Source organism: Physeter macrocephalus, chromosome 11, assembly GCF_002837175.3.
Source record: "Physeter macrocephalus isolate SW-GA chromosome 11, ASM283717v5, whole genome shotgun sequence".
Taxonomy (NCBI): domain Eukaryota; kingdom Metazoa; phylum Chordata; class Mammalia; order Artiodactyla; family Physeteridae; genus Physeter; species Physeter macrocephalus.
The window spans coordinates 10,273,245-10,286,778 of NC_041224.1; the positions used below are offsets into that span (position 1 = coordinate 10,273,245).

At 44.5% G+C, this 13,534-nt stretch overlaps 1 protein-coding gene across 1 annotated transcript in view; it reads left to right on the forward strand.

The window, feature by feature from the left end:
- CUBN (cubilin) overlaps nucleotides 1–13,534 on the forward strand; it is a 272,915-nt gene that overhangs the window by 90,641 nt on the left and 168,740 nt on the right. The window contains exon 28 of the mRNA XM_007118498.4: nucleotides 4,826–4,976. Within this exon, the coding sequence (XP_007118560.2) occupies nucleotides 4,826–4,976 (151 nt within the window). The remainder of the gene's footprint in view (nucleotides 1–4,825; nucleotides 4,977–13,534) is intronic.

A 13,534-nucleotide genomic window follows, 5' to 3' on the forward strand; every position in this document is an offset into this window, starting at 1 on the left:
GCCCCGGTCCGGGAGGATCCCGCGTGCCGCGGAGCGGCTGGGCCCGTGAGCCGTGGCCGCTGCGCCTGCGCGTCCGGAGCCTGTGCTCCGCAACGGGAGAGGCCGCAACGGCGAGAGGCCCGCGTACCGCAAAAAAATTTAAAAAGTCACTCTGTGAACTCACTGAGTATAGTTCTCAGCGCTGTAACTATCTTCTTTACATTGACCAGAATTTTTGCTCTCTAAAACTATAAGGGATTCTCTACTATACCTAGACTTCTCCCTCACGGCAGATGAATTATTTCAATTACATATTAAATTCTAAAGGATAAAGTTCTTTTGGGGTTTTTAAAGATTTGTAATAGGAACTGGACCAAAATTTTTTTCTGGAAGTTTCTCCATATTTTAATGATATCATCTCAAAGAAACTCTTGATTTCATTTCTTTATATGGACTATATTTAATTCTTCTTACGATTAAGCCTCCACTATAAACATGTTTTTCTTCCAGAAAAATTTCAAGTAAATAGGAAAAACAGCAGTTAGAAAAAGTGTGAATTCGATGCTGATCTAAAATAGAAAGGGCTGCGTTTTAGTTGTTACTCACTGTGATTCTAAAGTGGGTTTAGAAAAGAAGTCTATCTATACATCCCAAACTGAGATAGGAGAAAATTAGTTATAATTTCATTCATTAGGATCACAAATTTCCAAAATCATAAAACCATTTAGCAACAAAGAGGCCCTTGAAAAGCACATTTCTGTTCTGAGAGTTCTTGCAGTTCATAAAGTTGATTCTTGCTGAGGAAACAGGTTACACATTAGCTGACCCTGGCTTTCTCCAGACTTGAGTTCCAGTGATTCGTTAAGTACCTACAAAAACCTTAATCTTACAAAAATCCCACTCTGTCAGTGATATGTCCTTGGTTTTCTGTCTTCCATTTTGTGTGCATGGGTCTGTACTATCTAGGAGTCCATGGATCATTTCATGTTGCAGCCGTAGTCAGAAATCTCTAATGGTCTCATCAACTATGCGTGCACCAAATTATCAAACCCATGCAAAGGAAGTAGATAGAAATTGGCAAGCGAGACTTCTGCAAGAGATTTCCTTCCTGTTAGAGTGGTGTAAGAGTGGTCGAGATGTCTCAGGGTGGCGCGGGGGTGGAAGATCTAAAACACAGAAACCCTACATGAATCTTCTCCTGAAGAGGATATCTGAAAAGATTCTACAGAGCAGGCTTTGTACACACACATATCCACATCTGAAGATACATTAAATGGCGACTTGAAGATGTAAACAGCATTTCAAGTATGAAAAAAAACCCAAACCTCTAAACACAGTTATACAAATTCGATCTTCATATTCAAAGTAAGAATCTCAGTCTTTCACTTCTTAATTTCTGCTAGTCTCCTTCCTATGGACTCAAGGCCTCAAATACTGTTCAGATGGGGTACACATCTTGGGGCTTTCTAAAAGCCGGGAATGGCACCCTTGGCCGGACCGAGCCACATGCTGGCCAGCAGTCCCAGTGAGTCACAGCTGGGATGGCCTGTGGTTAACATTCTGCTCTGAAAACAGAATCGGGAACAGCAGGCACCCACTGGTTTCCATGGTAACCGGTATTTGTGTACTTTGAAAAATGACTGTTCCTTTTTGGGTGGTAAATTTGCGCGGGAATGAATTGTTGAGGTGACCTTAGCCATCTGCGTGAGTGTAAACAAAAACCCCTGATTTAATTAAGTGTGAACCTTAGAAAGACATCAAATTAGGGGTATGGGATTTTTTCTTCTAGAGAGGTATTTTTCTACACTAAGTCATTCATTTATTTGACATTATATTTAAGTATTTTCATCAAGGTCTATTTGATGTTTATTTCAATGTATCATTCTCTTCGCCGCAAAGGCAAAAAGGAACTACTTGTTATTCACCACTGTTCCCCCCAGACCCACGGCCTTTGCCCCCAACCCCCATTCCATTCACAGTGTGTTATTTAAGAACCACTGGGATCAGGGGCTCTCCTTCGATGAAGTAATTCCATCCGGAAGGAAGAAAAAAACGTCCCCTCCAAGTCATGTGAAAATGTCACGTTTCTTAACCTTGCTGAGCTGGGAGGCAAAAGCACTATACTCTTTAGGACCGTGCACGGAATCTAAACTATGGCTCCTCAAAGTGTTGCTACCTAGTTTTTCAGAAGATCCACGAAGCTTAAGGCAATTATAGTTCTAGAGAGATCTTACCTCATGTTTTGTCGGATAAAGATGAAGTAATTAAAGTTTTGGTCACTGCAGTACAATCCAAAGTTTAGAATGAGCCTTTTGGAGTGGAAAACAGTAGAGCGTTTTCTTGTTTATTACGCTTTGGCTTGAGAACAGTATGTTTATTTTTGTACTAATTAGTTTTGAATTGGAATTCATACCCTAGGTTTAATAGCAACTCTGTGGCTGAAATAAATACCCTGCAGTGAAGCAGTAGTTTAGGAATAAACAGATTACCATACAGACCCCTCCTCCACCTCCACCTCCTGCAGTGGATGGTGGGTCTGGAGATGGGAGGTGGAGGGCTGTTTTTGTTTCCTCTTCTTCTTACGTGGCTTTATTCTTTCTCTCATTTTCGCTCCCTCCTTATGTCTTCTGTCCACCATCTACAGTATTAGAAGTTTGATAATAAATACACGTATTCAAAGCAGCAGTATTTAAAAAATTAAAAGGAAGCTGAAGGGACAGGTCTGAAAACTAAACCTCATCTTTATCATTTGCAGAAAATGCTTAAGTTTAGTACTGAAGAGCGAGTGATATAACGGACTTCTGAGAGTTTCTCTTTTTAAATCTCAACTGACCTTCCCCGCATCGTACAGAAACGTACGGCTGATCAGCAGCCCGTTTTGAGAACTCAGTGAGATGACCCAAATTTAGAAATCTGCGATTTTTATTATGACCTTGAACAAGGCCCTTCCGCAGAGTGGCCACAAAGGATGCAGACCTTTTGCTGCCTGAAAAGAGCATGCTGAAGTTTAGGACTGTAAGACCCTAACATGTATCTAACTGTGCAGCGTTAAAGTAACAATACGGATTAAGTGCCATTAAAATCAATGCAGCTGTCGGGGAGATGGCTGTGTTCCTTCTCTGCAGCTGTATTGGGAACCTGCCCTGGACAAAGCCCTGTGCTAGGCTGTGAGGGGATGTAAGAGGTAGTCTGGGCTCTAAGGAAACTTGTAATCAGTAGGGGAGAGAGACACACATGCCTAGCACCAGAATGTGACCATTTCCACAAAGAAGCACAAATGAAAAGCTGAGGGGTTTCAAAGGAAAGCTAATTTATGACCGGCGGCAGGGATTAGGGGAGGCTCCATGGAGGGGCTTTGTAGAATCTGATTAAGAAGTTTCCCATGCTCAGATCAACATGCTTCAAACAGTATTTTCTATCATAACATTTCAGTAAATAAAAATAATTTGGTCAGTTTGGAATTTATTGAATCCAGGTGATACATTTACCTACAGACACACACAAGCACATACACTCACACGCGTGTACTCTCCAAGAGAATAATAAAGGAAGTCCCTGGTCAGACATTTTCCATTTTTTTAATAATGGGCAGCTCATCCCAAGGGTAACTGGAACAAAGCGTTTAATGTGGCCATTTGGGGATTAAAAGAAAATGTAGTGGCCTGAGTCGTGAGGAAGCCAATCTTTCTGGATTATCATTATTTTTCCCAATTGAAGAGATATGGCAGAGATGTTTATTTTTTTAGTTTGGAGATACGTATCTGATGAAATTCGGCAGATAAAGGGTACCCAACAGGATGTAGAAGTACCTCAGTGGGGGAATGGGCAAAGACTTCAGCAGAAAAGTTGCAAGAGAAGAAAAAGAAATGCCCAATAAACATGAAAGAAACTTCAACCCCAAAGTAACAAATTAAGACAATTACACAAAGAAAACAAATTTTCACTATTAGCCCCAGTTTTAAAAATAGTAGCAGTCATAAAATATTTCCATAAACTGCGGGTGGGAGAATAAATTGGTATAAACTTTCTGGTAAGAAGTTTAATAATATATATCCAGAGCCATGAAAGATCATGCTCTTTAATGCATTCCCTTTATAGGAATCTTTCCTACGAGAAATTTAAACTATCAAACAAAGACTTATATTTATTGGCCCCCAGATTGGAAATATCCTAAGTGAATAACAGTAGAATTATAATGTAAATACAGCATATTAGTAGTATTTTGTGCCACTATTAAAAATGTTTACATAGACTATTTAGTGACAGGCGTAGTGAAAAGCAGGGAACACAATTAAATGTGTAGCCCCAATTGATACGCACACATATTCACATATTCCCCTGCACACACATGTGTATGTGTACATATACAAAGAAATGAAAAAAATGTTGGTAAGAGAAGCTTCTGGTATTAGCAAAGTATTAACTGTGGTTCTCTTCAGTGGGATTAATTTTTGTATCTTCCTTTCAGAGTTTTCCAAAATGTCTAATTGTTTATAGTTAGTGTTTATTTTAAAAATGTACAGCTTACAGTTATAATACTGTTATTCACTGAATATCTCTCGTGTGTGATTCATATGTGAACCCATCTCACCTGGCCCAGCGTTTCCTTCTTCTGTGCCTGGATTATATTGGGTTGGCCAAAAAGTTCATTTTGGCCAACCAGTAATTTGGAGGGACCTCTCTGTATATAATTATCTATTTTTAATTCCTGTACTCGACCCACCTCGGTAGATTTACCCGTAACTTTTGAACCAAGGAACAGCTTTTGCTGCGTGAGTGGACTTTGCTTTTTCCAGCTGACAAGCCCTGCAGGTTTTCACGCTGGGTGGTCTCTCTCTGATTGCAGCTCTATGATGGCCCGCGGCGGATGGGGCGCTACTGTGGAGCAGACATTCCACCTTCAGGGAGCACCACGGGCTCCAAGCTGCAAGTGCTGTTTTATACCGATGGGGTCGGTCACCATGAGAAAGGATTCCAGATGCAGTGGTTCATCCAAGGTAAACCCTCTGCTGACCTCAGTTGTATTGGGTGGTTGCTGTTTGACCAAGAACCGTTCCCTTTGCAATTCTATATTTGGAAACAGTACCATCCACCAATAGCGGAACTGATCTTCGGTGGCTGTGGGGTGCCCATGGCTGTGGCAGCTTGAAGCGGGATCTCAGTGCCCCGACCAGGGATTGAACCCAGGCCGCGGCGCTGCCCCGGCTCTCGTCTGCTTTGTAAAAAGAATTTTAACAGAGAGATGGAAAACAGTGAAGCCGGTAAAGTGTTTATGAGGAGAGGGATACGTGTGGAGAAAGCACGAGTGGGCTCAGGTTGAGAGACAGAGCTGTGCCTCTGGGGTAGTTTGAACCACTTACGTGGGGCAGTTCTTCCGGGTCTCCTCTGGCCAATCATCTTGCTTTGTCTGGCTCTGAGTCCTATTTGGTCTGACTCGCGGGCCCTCCCCCGTGTGCGCGTGCACCTTTTAGCCAAGATGGATTCCAGCTCAAGGGTCTCTGGGAAGTTGACAGAACATGTTATGGTCTAGCGCCCCCTCCCTTCTCCGAGCCCTGAGGAACCTTTCTGTGCATGTGTAGTTTGGGAGGTCTCCTTGACCTCAAGGATGGGGAATAGATGGTCTCTCTGTCTTCTCTCCAAGCAGGACTCAGCTCCTCCTTGCTCCTTCCATTCTCTTTATCACGGAGAATCTGTCCACATGGGACAGATGCCAGCTGCTCGGCCTGGGGCCCATCTATCTCCTGCCTCAGAACCTGCATGGTAATCTAGTGCCAGGCCTTAGAAAGTTTACTCAGACGTTGGTGGCTCTTGGAGAGTTGAATCCTGTTGGGGTTAAGACAGGAAGTGAAGTCCAAGTGGACAGGATTTGGGTAACTGCTTCAGGAGGTGCAGCCGTAAATTGCTTATGAGAAAGGAGGGACCAGAAGGAAGTTTCTAGGGGTGAAGGCCTGTACCTGGGTGTGGCAAGCAGGTCACAGGGTGCGATGGAGTCTCTCGGGGGAGTGGAACAGAATGAGATTTAAGGCTCACCCTGACACTGAGCAGAGAAGGAGTGACGGGGACAGAAGGGAAGGAATGAGAGTCAGTCAGAGAGAGAAGGGGGAGGGAGAGGACTGGGCTGTGAGGGGGACCTGGGCAGAAAGCTTGAGCTAGTGATGCACTGAGCCAAGGACAGGGGTCATATCTGCCAAACGAGCAGGGGCAGGTAAAAGCCTGCCTACGGACTGGTGGTTCCGAAACCAGGTAGGGATCATCACTCCTCTGAAGATGAAAATTCGTTTTAAGCACAAGTTCTGAAACGTCTAGACTGACCTCATGTGGGCCAGTCGAAAGGGAGAGGACCCCAGGGTGCTTCTCAAACCCTGGTCCCCCAAAGCAGCAGTAGAATTTGTGAGAAATGCAAATTCTCAGGCCCCATCCCAGAACTATGGAATGGCAAACTCTGAAGGGAAGCCCAATAATCTGTGTCTTGACTAGTCTCCCTGGCGAGGAAAGTTGAGGACCAGTCTTCTAGAGTGATCTAGACTGAAAAATATAGTCCTCGTGAAGATTGTACAGGCAGTTCTAGGCCAAGAGCTTAGGCTCACTACTATGGTTCAGTCAACTTGAAAGAGGAGTGGAGTTGCCATGTTATACGTGGAATCACACACAGACATCCTAAACTGTGGTCCTGCTGTCGTAATCAGGGGTGAGCCCAGGGTGAGCATACGTGAATGTGTGTTGAGGGTTTTTAACATCATAGTGTATGTATTATATGCATCGCAGCACTTGACACAACTGAAGAGCCCTATTATATACTTGAGAATGTAAGACGTTCTATTACTATGAACTGGAGCCTGAGTATATTCCGTTAAAATATACGTATAGGATTTTTCAGTGTTTAAAAATATTCAGTGGTAATCCACAGCTACTTATAACTTGAAATACAGATTATAAATTCCCAAAGTACATGAGCTATGATAGTTAAGCTTGTGGAAGTTCTGGATTGTCCTTTTCGTCAAATAGGTAGATTTAACCTTGGAATGTCAATTTATTGATCTATTAAATGAAGGAGCTGGATTGATTCATCTCTGTAATACAGCCCATCTCTAGTACTGTGTGATTCAGAAATAGCCTGACTCTGAGGGAACTAGAGACAGTGTGGAAAGACCTAGAAGAAACAGGAGAATCTTGGGACATGGCCCAGGTTCTGAAGGGCAAGGGGTATTTTCGAGAACGGTGTTTCTCAAGCTTCCACATGGATATGCGTCACTGGGAATCTTGTTAGGCTGCAGATCCTGATGTGAGGGCTGAGGTAAGGCCCATGGATCTGCGTTTCTGAAAAGCTCCCAGGTGATGCCGTTGGCGTGTCTCTGTAGACCACACTCGGAGAGCTTTCTCTTCTCTAATCTCTGAAGCGGTGAGGTTCTTTCTCACTGGGGCCCCAGGCCTTATCCTACTGACACTGAGTCAGAGAGTGGAAAGTAGGAAATTCCAACCAGGAGACCGAGGCTCGGGGCCTAGGGCCTCGGTCCTCAGCCCGAGACACACGCAGGAATTGCCTGGGAGTTTTCACAAGTACCGGTGCCTGGGTTCCAACCCAGGAGATAGGATTCCCTTGGCCTGCGGCGGGACCTTGACTACTGCTAATTTTGAAAAGCTCCCTAAGTAATTCTGCCACGCTGCCAGGACGGAGCATTTTAGGAGAAGCGATTTAGTTTGCTGGTGATATCTTTCTCCTCAGTGTGCTGCTTCCTCTTCCCTCCAGGCTGCTGTAGCCATACTAGCCCAAGGCCACGCTAAGGACCTCGTGGTCATTATTGGCTACCCTAGATGACTGGGTGTCTCCCGCCAACACACTAGGCACGGCTTTGAGTTTTGGTTGGGAAAATTATTTTCTTCCAGTCCCATTTGGAATCTGTCTTCATTTGGGAGGGTCAAAGACATCCTCTGTCTATTCTCGTATCCTGTTTACTATTTCAAAACTTACTCCCAATTGCTGAAAACTCGCTAAGCTTGGAACCAGAGTTGTGCAACAAAATTTTGCCAGATAGGACCAGAACTGAATAATTTTTTTTTTTAAACTCTGTGCCACTAGATGTAAATTATGCTTGGGAAGAAGCTTCTGGAAGGAGACTGTTAGTGGTCTAGATCTGTGCAAAATTAACTGTCATGTACTATAGCTACGCAATGCTGAGTTTATACTCAGCCTCTGAACTACGTCTTTAACTCGAGACAGCCGAGAAGAGGGGCCAACGGAAAAGAGAAGGGTCAGGGAGGAGGCCTCCAATGGAAGAGGTTCCCTCACTTCTCAGCTGTTGTTGGTAACCTGAAGACATAAATCCCATTTCTAGTCACCCTTGTGTTCCTTCTAGAGATATTAAGGGATACTAAGGGACTGTTAGCGTGTGACTCCTGCTCCAGGCCTGGATCCTACACTCCTGGAGCTTACAGGCGACTCGGAGAAGGAGCCATCTAGCCAAGAGGCACATAAATAGACATGAAATTAGCCGTGTGATGATGCCACAGGAGCGTACAAAAGGGAGTCAACCTGCACAGGAGGCCAGGGCAGTCCTGCATGAGGGTGCAACTTTTGAACTAAAATCTTAAGAATAAGCAGGAGCAAAGGAGGCAAATAGGAGAAGGAAAAGGGTTCCTAGTAGAAGAAAGACCCTGTGGTGGGAGGGAGCAGGGTACGCGTGGGGAGATCCACACGTCCAGGGCGGCTGGAGTCCAGCGTCACAGGTCCAGCAGGAGGCGCCGGAGAGCGAAGCGGTGGCCTTTGGGTCCCTCTGTGTTAGGGGCTCGGGCAGGGACGGGCTCATACCCTCTCTTTCCCGTAAACCCTTCAGATTTCAGAGAAATATGAGTTTTTTTTTTCTTTTTATGCATCTTTACTCGGGAGATTATCTGGACGTTGAGCTTTGAAGCATTTATGACCTTGAAGTATCACACGTGCATACAAAAAAACCATGTTTACTTGAAATAAAATGTTGGTTTTCGGTTCTTTTTCTTTTCTTGTCATTAAAAATTTTATTTTTATACAATTTTAAAGGTTACTTTCCATGTACAGTTATTACAAAATATTGGCCGTCTTCCCCGTGTTGTACAACACATCCTTGAGCCTGTCCTACACCCAATAGTTTGTACCTCCCACTCCCACCCCTATACCGCCCCTCCCCCTCCCCACTGGTAACCGGTAGTTAGTTCTCTCTATCTGTGAATCTGTTCTTTTTTTGTTATATTCACTAATTTGTTGTTTTATAGATTCCACGTATAAGCAATATTACGCAATATTTGACTTACAGAGAAATGAGTTTTGAGTAGCATCTGGAAGCACTGAAGCAACGTGGCCTGTTGTGGGATGTGAATACAAAATATTCCATAAATAATATCCATAATAATATTATGAATATTATTCATAATAATATTCGTAAGTAAATATTAAACAGATACAAGGTCCAGAATACACTTAAAATTTAGTCTCAATTTTACATTAAAGAGAAATGTTCTTGAATGTGCCTGTGTGCACGTGCACGTGTGTCTGTGCAGGTAATTCAGAAGCGTTGTCTGAGCGCAGCCTCTTGAGATCCGCATCTCAGAATCAGGCTCCGGTGCTGGGCCGGGGCACCCAGGCTGACACTGGCCAGGAAGCTGCTCTTCCTCACCGGCCAGGGCAAGTGCCTTGACACTCTGAGCCTCTTTTCACTGGAATCAAATCTCCTGTCAGGCCCTCTTTCCCCTCCCAGTCTCTTTCAAACTATGCAGTGAGAAATCCAAAAACCTCTTCACTGCAAGTTCAGAAGCTGCAGTGGCATCATTTCCTGACCGTTTGCTGCCGAAGAAGACGCCCCATGTGTTTCACTCATGAGGCCAATTGAAAAGTGAACCCGCGCACAAAATGTGCCTCTTTGTCGCCCACACAAATCTTCTCTTTGCTTTGAGAAAATGGATCTCCAATCGGGCTTTCTTTGTGGGCACGTCTTTAAAGTGGTGTTGCGGGTGTGAGATTAACCACGCTGCGTCGCCTTCATGCAAAGCATCAAAGAGAATCCCACTCTGCAAAGAAAGAAATGGCCACAGTTGCCCTGTCTGGCTAAACGGCGTGCTGCATTCAGCGCTGACAGCGTTGTCTGGGGGCTGGATTTGGCCTGGCCTCGGGGACCGGCATCTGGGTTGCTGAAGGGAAAATATAGAACTTTCTGCAAGCTGCGTGAATAGGGCCTCCCGGCCAGCTGCGCAAACCCCTCGCCTCTTCTGATCACGCCTCCCAGGGGCCCTCTTTCACTTGGCAGTGGAATCCGGCAAAAAAGCAAGGTCAAGGAGCTTTGTGAGTGAAAGAGTGACATTTGCAAAGGGAGAAAACCCCTGAACTGGGAACAGCAGAGGAAGAGGGCGAAGTGCATGGATCAGGAGGTGATGTCACCCTGGCTGTCACAAAGGAGAGCGTGGCCTTTTCTTTGGGGAGATGGATGACGTCAGCCTCTTGAATGGGGGCTGGTTCCATTTTATCATCCTTTCAGCTATTAACGAGATTTCTCAAGCCTGGAGGGTGTTTCAGAGATCAGCGCGGGGTTTATAAAAACTGTATCCTGATCCTGCATGGCTGGCTTGGTTTGAACATGAGCCAGCGCTTTCCTGACCACCTGTGGACACGCAGCACTGTATCAGAGCGCTTCTAAAAAATGCACTTTGAGAGCCCTGGCAAAGGACCTCCTCGAGGGCAGCGACGTTTCCCTAAACCTTCCCTCAGTTCTTCCCCTCACATGGGCATTTCAGTAGTCTTGGTTGGTGGTGGTCTTTCAGGGGAATTCCTTCTAATTTGTCGTTTTTTATTCCTTTTGTGATTTAGAGTATGTGTGCTGGGGTTTCTGGGGGGTTCACCCTTTGAGGACAAAGGTTTTATCTTTTGTAATTCAAAGAACAGTTTGTGGTTCTGCATCTTGTGTTAGTGATTACTTGGGGCCTCTGTGACATGTACTGAGGACATGTTTTCATTCAGTCATTCGTTCAACCAACCAACCAGAATATATTTCTTCATGAGCAGGTTCCGGGCTTGGCGTTTATAAAATGTAGAGAGTGTATTTGTTTTCCCAGGCGGCCATAACAGAATACCAGATTGAGTAGCTTAAACATCAGAAGTTAATTTCCCACAGCTCTGGAGGCTGGAAGTCCAAGGTCAGGCGTCAGCAGGTTTGGTTTCTCCTGAGGCCTCTCTGTTTGGCTTGCAGACTGCAGCCTTCTCACTGTGTCCTTACGTGGCTTTGTCTGTGTGAACCTACTGATGGCTCTGTGTGTCCACATTTGCTATTCATATAAGGAGGCCAGTCAGATTGGACTAGGGTCCATTCTAGGAGACTTATTCTGGCTTCCTCACTGCCATAGTAGCCCAATGTCCAAACGCACTCACATTCTGGGGTACCGGAGGTTAGGGCTTCAGTGTGTTAATTTTGGGGGAGACACAATTCAGCCCATAACAGAGAAGAAGGAGACAGCATCCTAGACTTCAGGGAGTTGGTCAGTAGTAGGAGCGACAGACAAAGCAAGTGCAGAATCCATGATCCGTGATGCTGGGGGGGCAGGGAGGAGACCTAGGCTGGCCGCAGGGACTTTGAGAGGCCCTCCAGGCCGCTTTGATACTTGAGCCGAGTTTTAAAGAATAAACAAGAATCAGTCAAATATCTGGGAGAGGAAGTCATTTCTAAGCAGAAGCAGGAAGGCTTGGGTTGATTATGGCAAAGGTTTTCAACCGGCAAGTATTTCGGCTAAAGCACACGTTCCCAGCACCCACACCAAGGGGGTGAAAATTGCTTCTTGGGAGGGTGAAAATATTTTATGCTTCATGTATAAAGCACAGATACATAGAGCATATAGCAGATATATATTATATCTGTGATATTCAATTATTTGAGCAATGGGGAACAAATATCCAAAAAGCCTCCTTAGAGGGCCAATAATGAACAAACGATTGGGAAATACTGAGCTAAAAGGAGGATAGAAGGTGAGGCAGGACAAGTTGTCAAAGGCCAGTCGATGAGAGCCATCGCAGGCACTTGGATTTTATCTCCCGTTGTCTGTCCCGAGTCCTGCTCCTGGACCATGCGAACATGCACAGGAATCTGGAGGTACGATGCTCTCCAGGAGAGTGAGTTGTGAATTGTGGCCAGCAGAGATTCTGCGGCAGGCTCTAAGGCCACGATGTGAAGCACGCAGTCTGCTCCTCATCTCAGGCAGAGCCCTTTCTCTCTCCTAGTGTCACTTCCTGCTGGGCAGTGATAGAATGTCACCGAGAAAGAAGTGGTAAAGCACCTCTCCCACTCTGCCTCTAAGGTAACTTCAGCCGCGATCAAGAATGTGCCCTTTGTTCAGTAAATCTGTAAGCAAGCCCTTGGTAAAGACAGATGGGGAAAAACATAGACTCCTGTGACTGTTTTATTACGTTGTGTGATATGAGATAAAGAAATCTGGTTCAGTTTGGGTCAAAATTTAAGTAAAAGAGAAGCTTTTAAGAAACATTAGTTCTGTTTAATTTAAAAGTTGTTTCCCTAACTGCTAACTAGGCTTTCTTTCGCATTTATACATGCTCTATCCTGTCCTACTTATTCTGGCCACTTCAGCCTATTTGATATTTTGGACTTTCATCTTTGTGTTACTCTTAGAAAATGTTTAAGCCTGGAGACTGAGAGCGAGTACAGTCTTAGTGGAGAACCAAAGCACAGATTGCTGTATTATGATACTGTGTCTGATTTTTATTTATGGCAAGTTCTCACTTAACATCGTTTTTGGAAAGAAGCTCTGAATGGATGATGGTAATGTAAAAAACATCTGTTTATAAATTTGTAGAAGTGGGGTGGGATGATCAGTTACTAGGAAAATCCTGCAGTTCTTTTTGCCTTGGTTTCACAATTTTTCCAGCGAGGTCCTAGTAACCAGAGGCAGCATTAAACCTATGCAGACATTTCACTATGAGCGGAAAAGCTAAATCCTGACATTATTTGCCTCCTTGACGACGAAGGAAAATACACACACACAGAGCTGACCTTCATGTAGTGCTGGCTCTGAGTCTCGTATCCAGGGGCAACCTTTTAGGAGTCTGGCATCCCAATTCCACCGTCACTACTGTTTGCAGAGGTTGAGCTCTATTTCCATTGCTACTCTTTCAAACAGTTATAAAAAGGAAAAAGTAACCCTCAAACAGCCATGACCTTCCCAAATCATATATCGCACAATTTGTAATAGTCCTTGAGATTTGGGCCAAAAAGAAGGGCTTTCTTGGATCTTCCGTTTGTGTTCTGGTTCCTTGGCAACAACACCCCTGATAGATACTGCCCATACTTTCCAGGGGATTCCACACTTTTCTGTACAACGTGAAAAAAGAAACCACGCATTTTTTTCTACAGTTTCAAATTCAGCCCCAAATGACTAAACCGACACAGAATAAACGCGATGTTCGGTGTAGAACATAATTTTTGTCCCCAGAGATTTCTCTTTTTGAGCATTTACTTAATGCCGTACTTATCTCTGACGTTATGTATCCAAGGACTTGTTTTTTTGTAAATGCCGCTGGATATCCAGA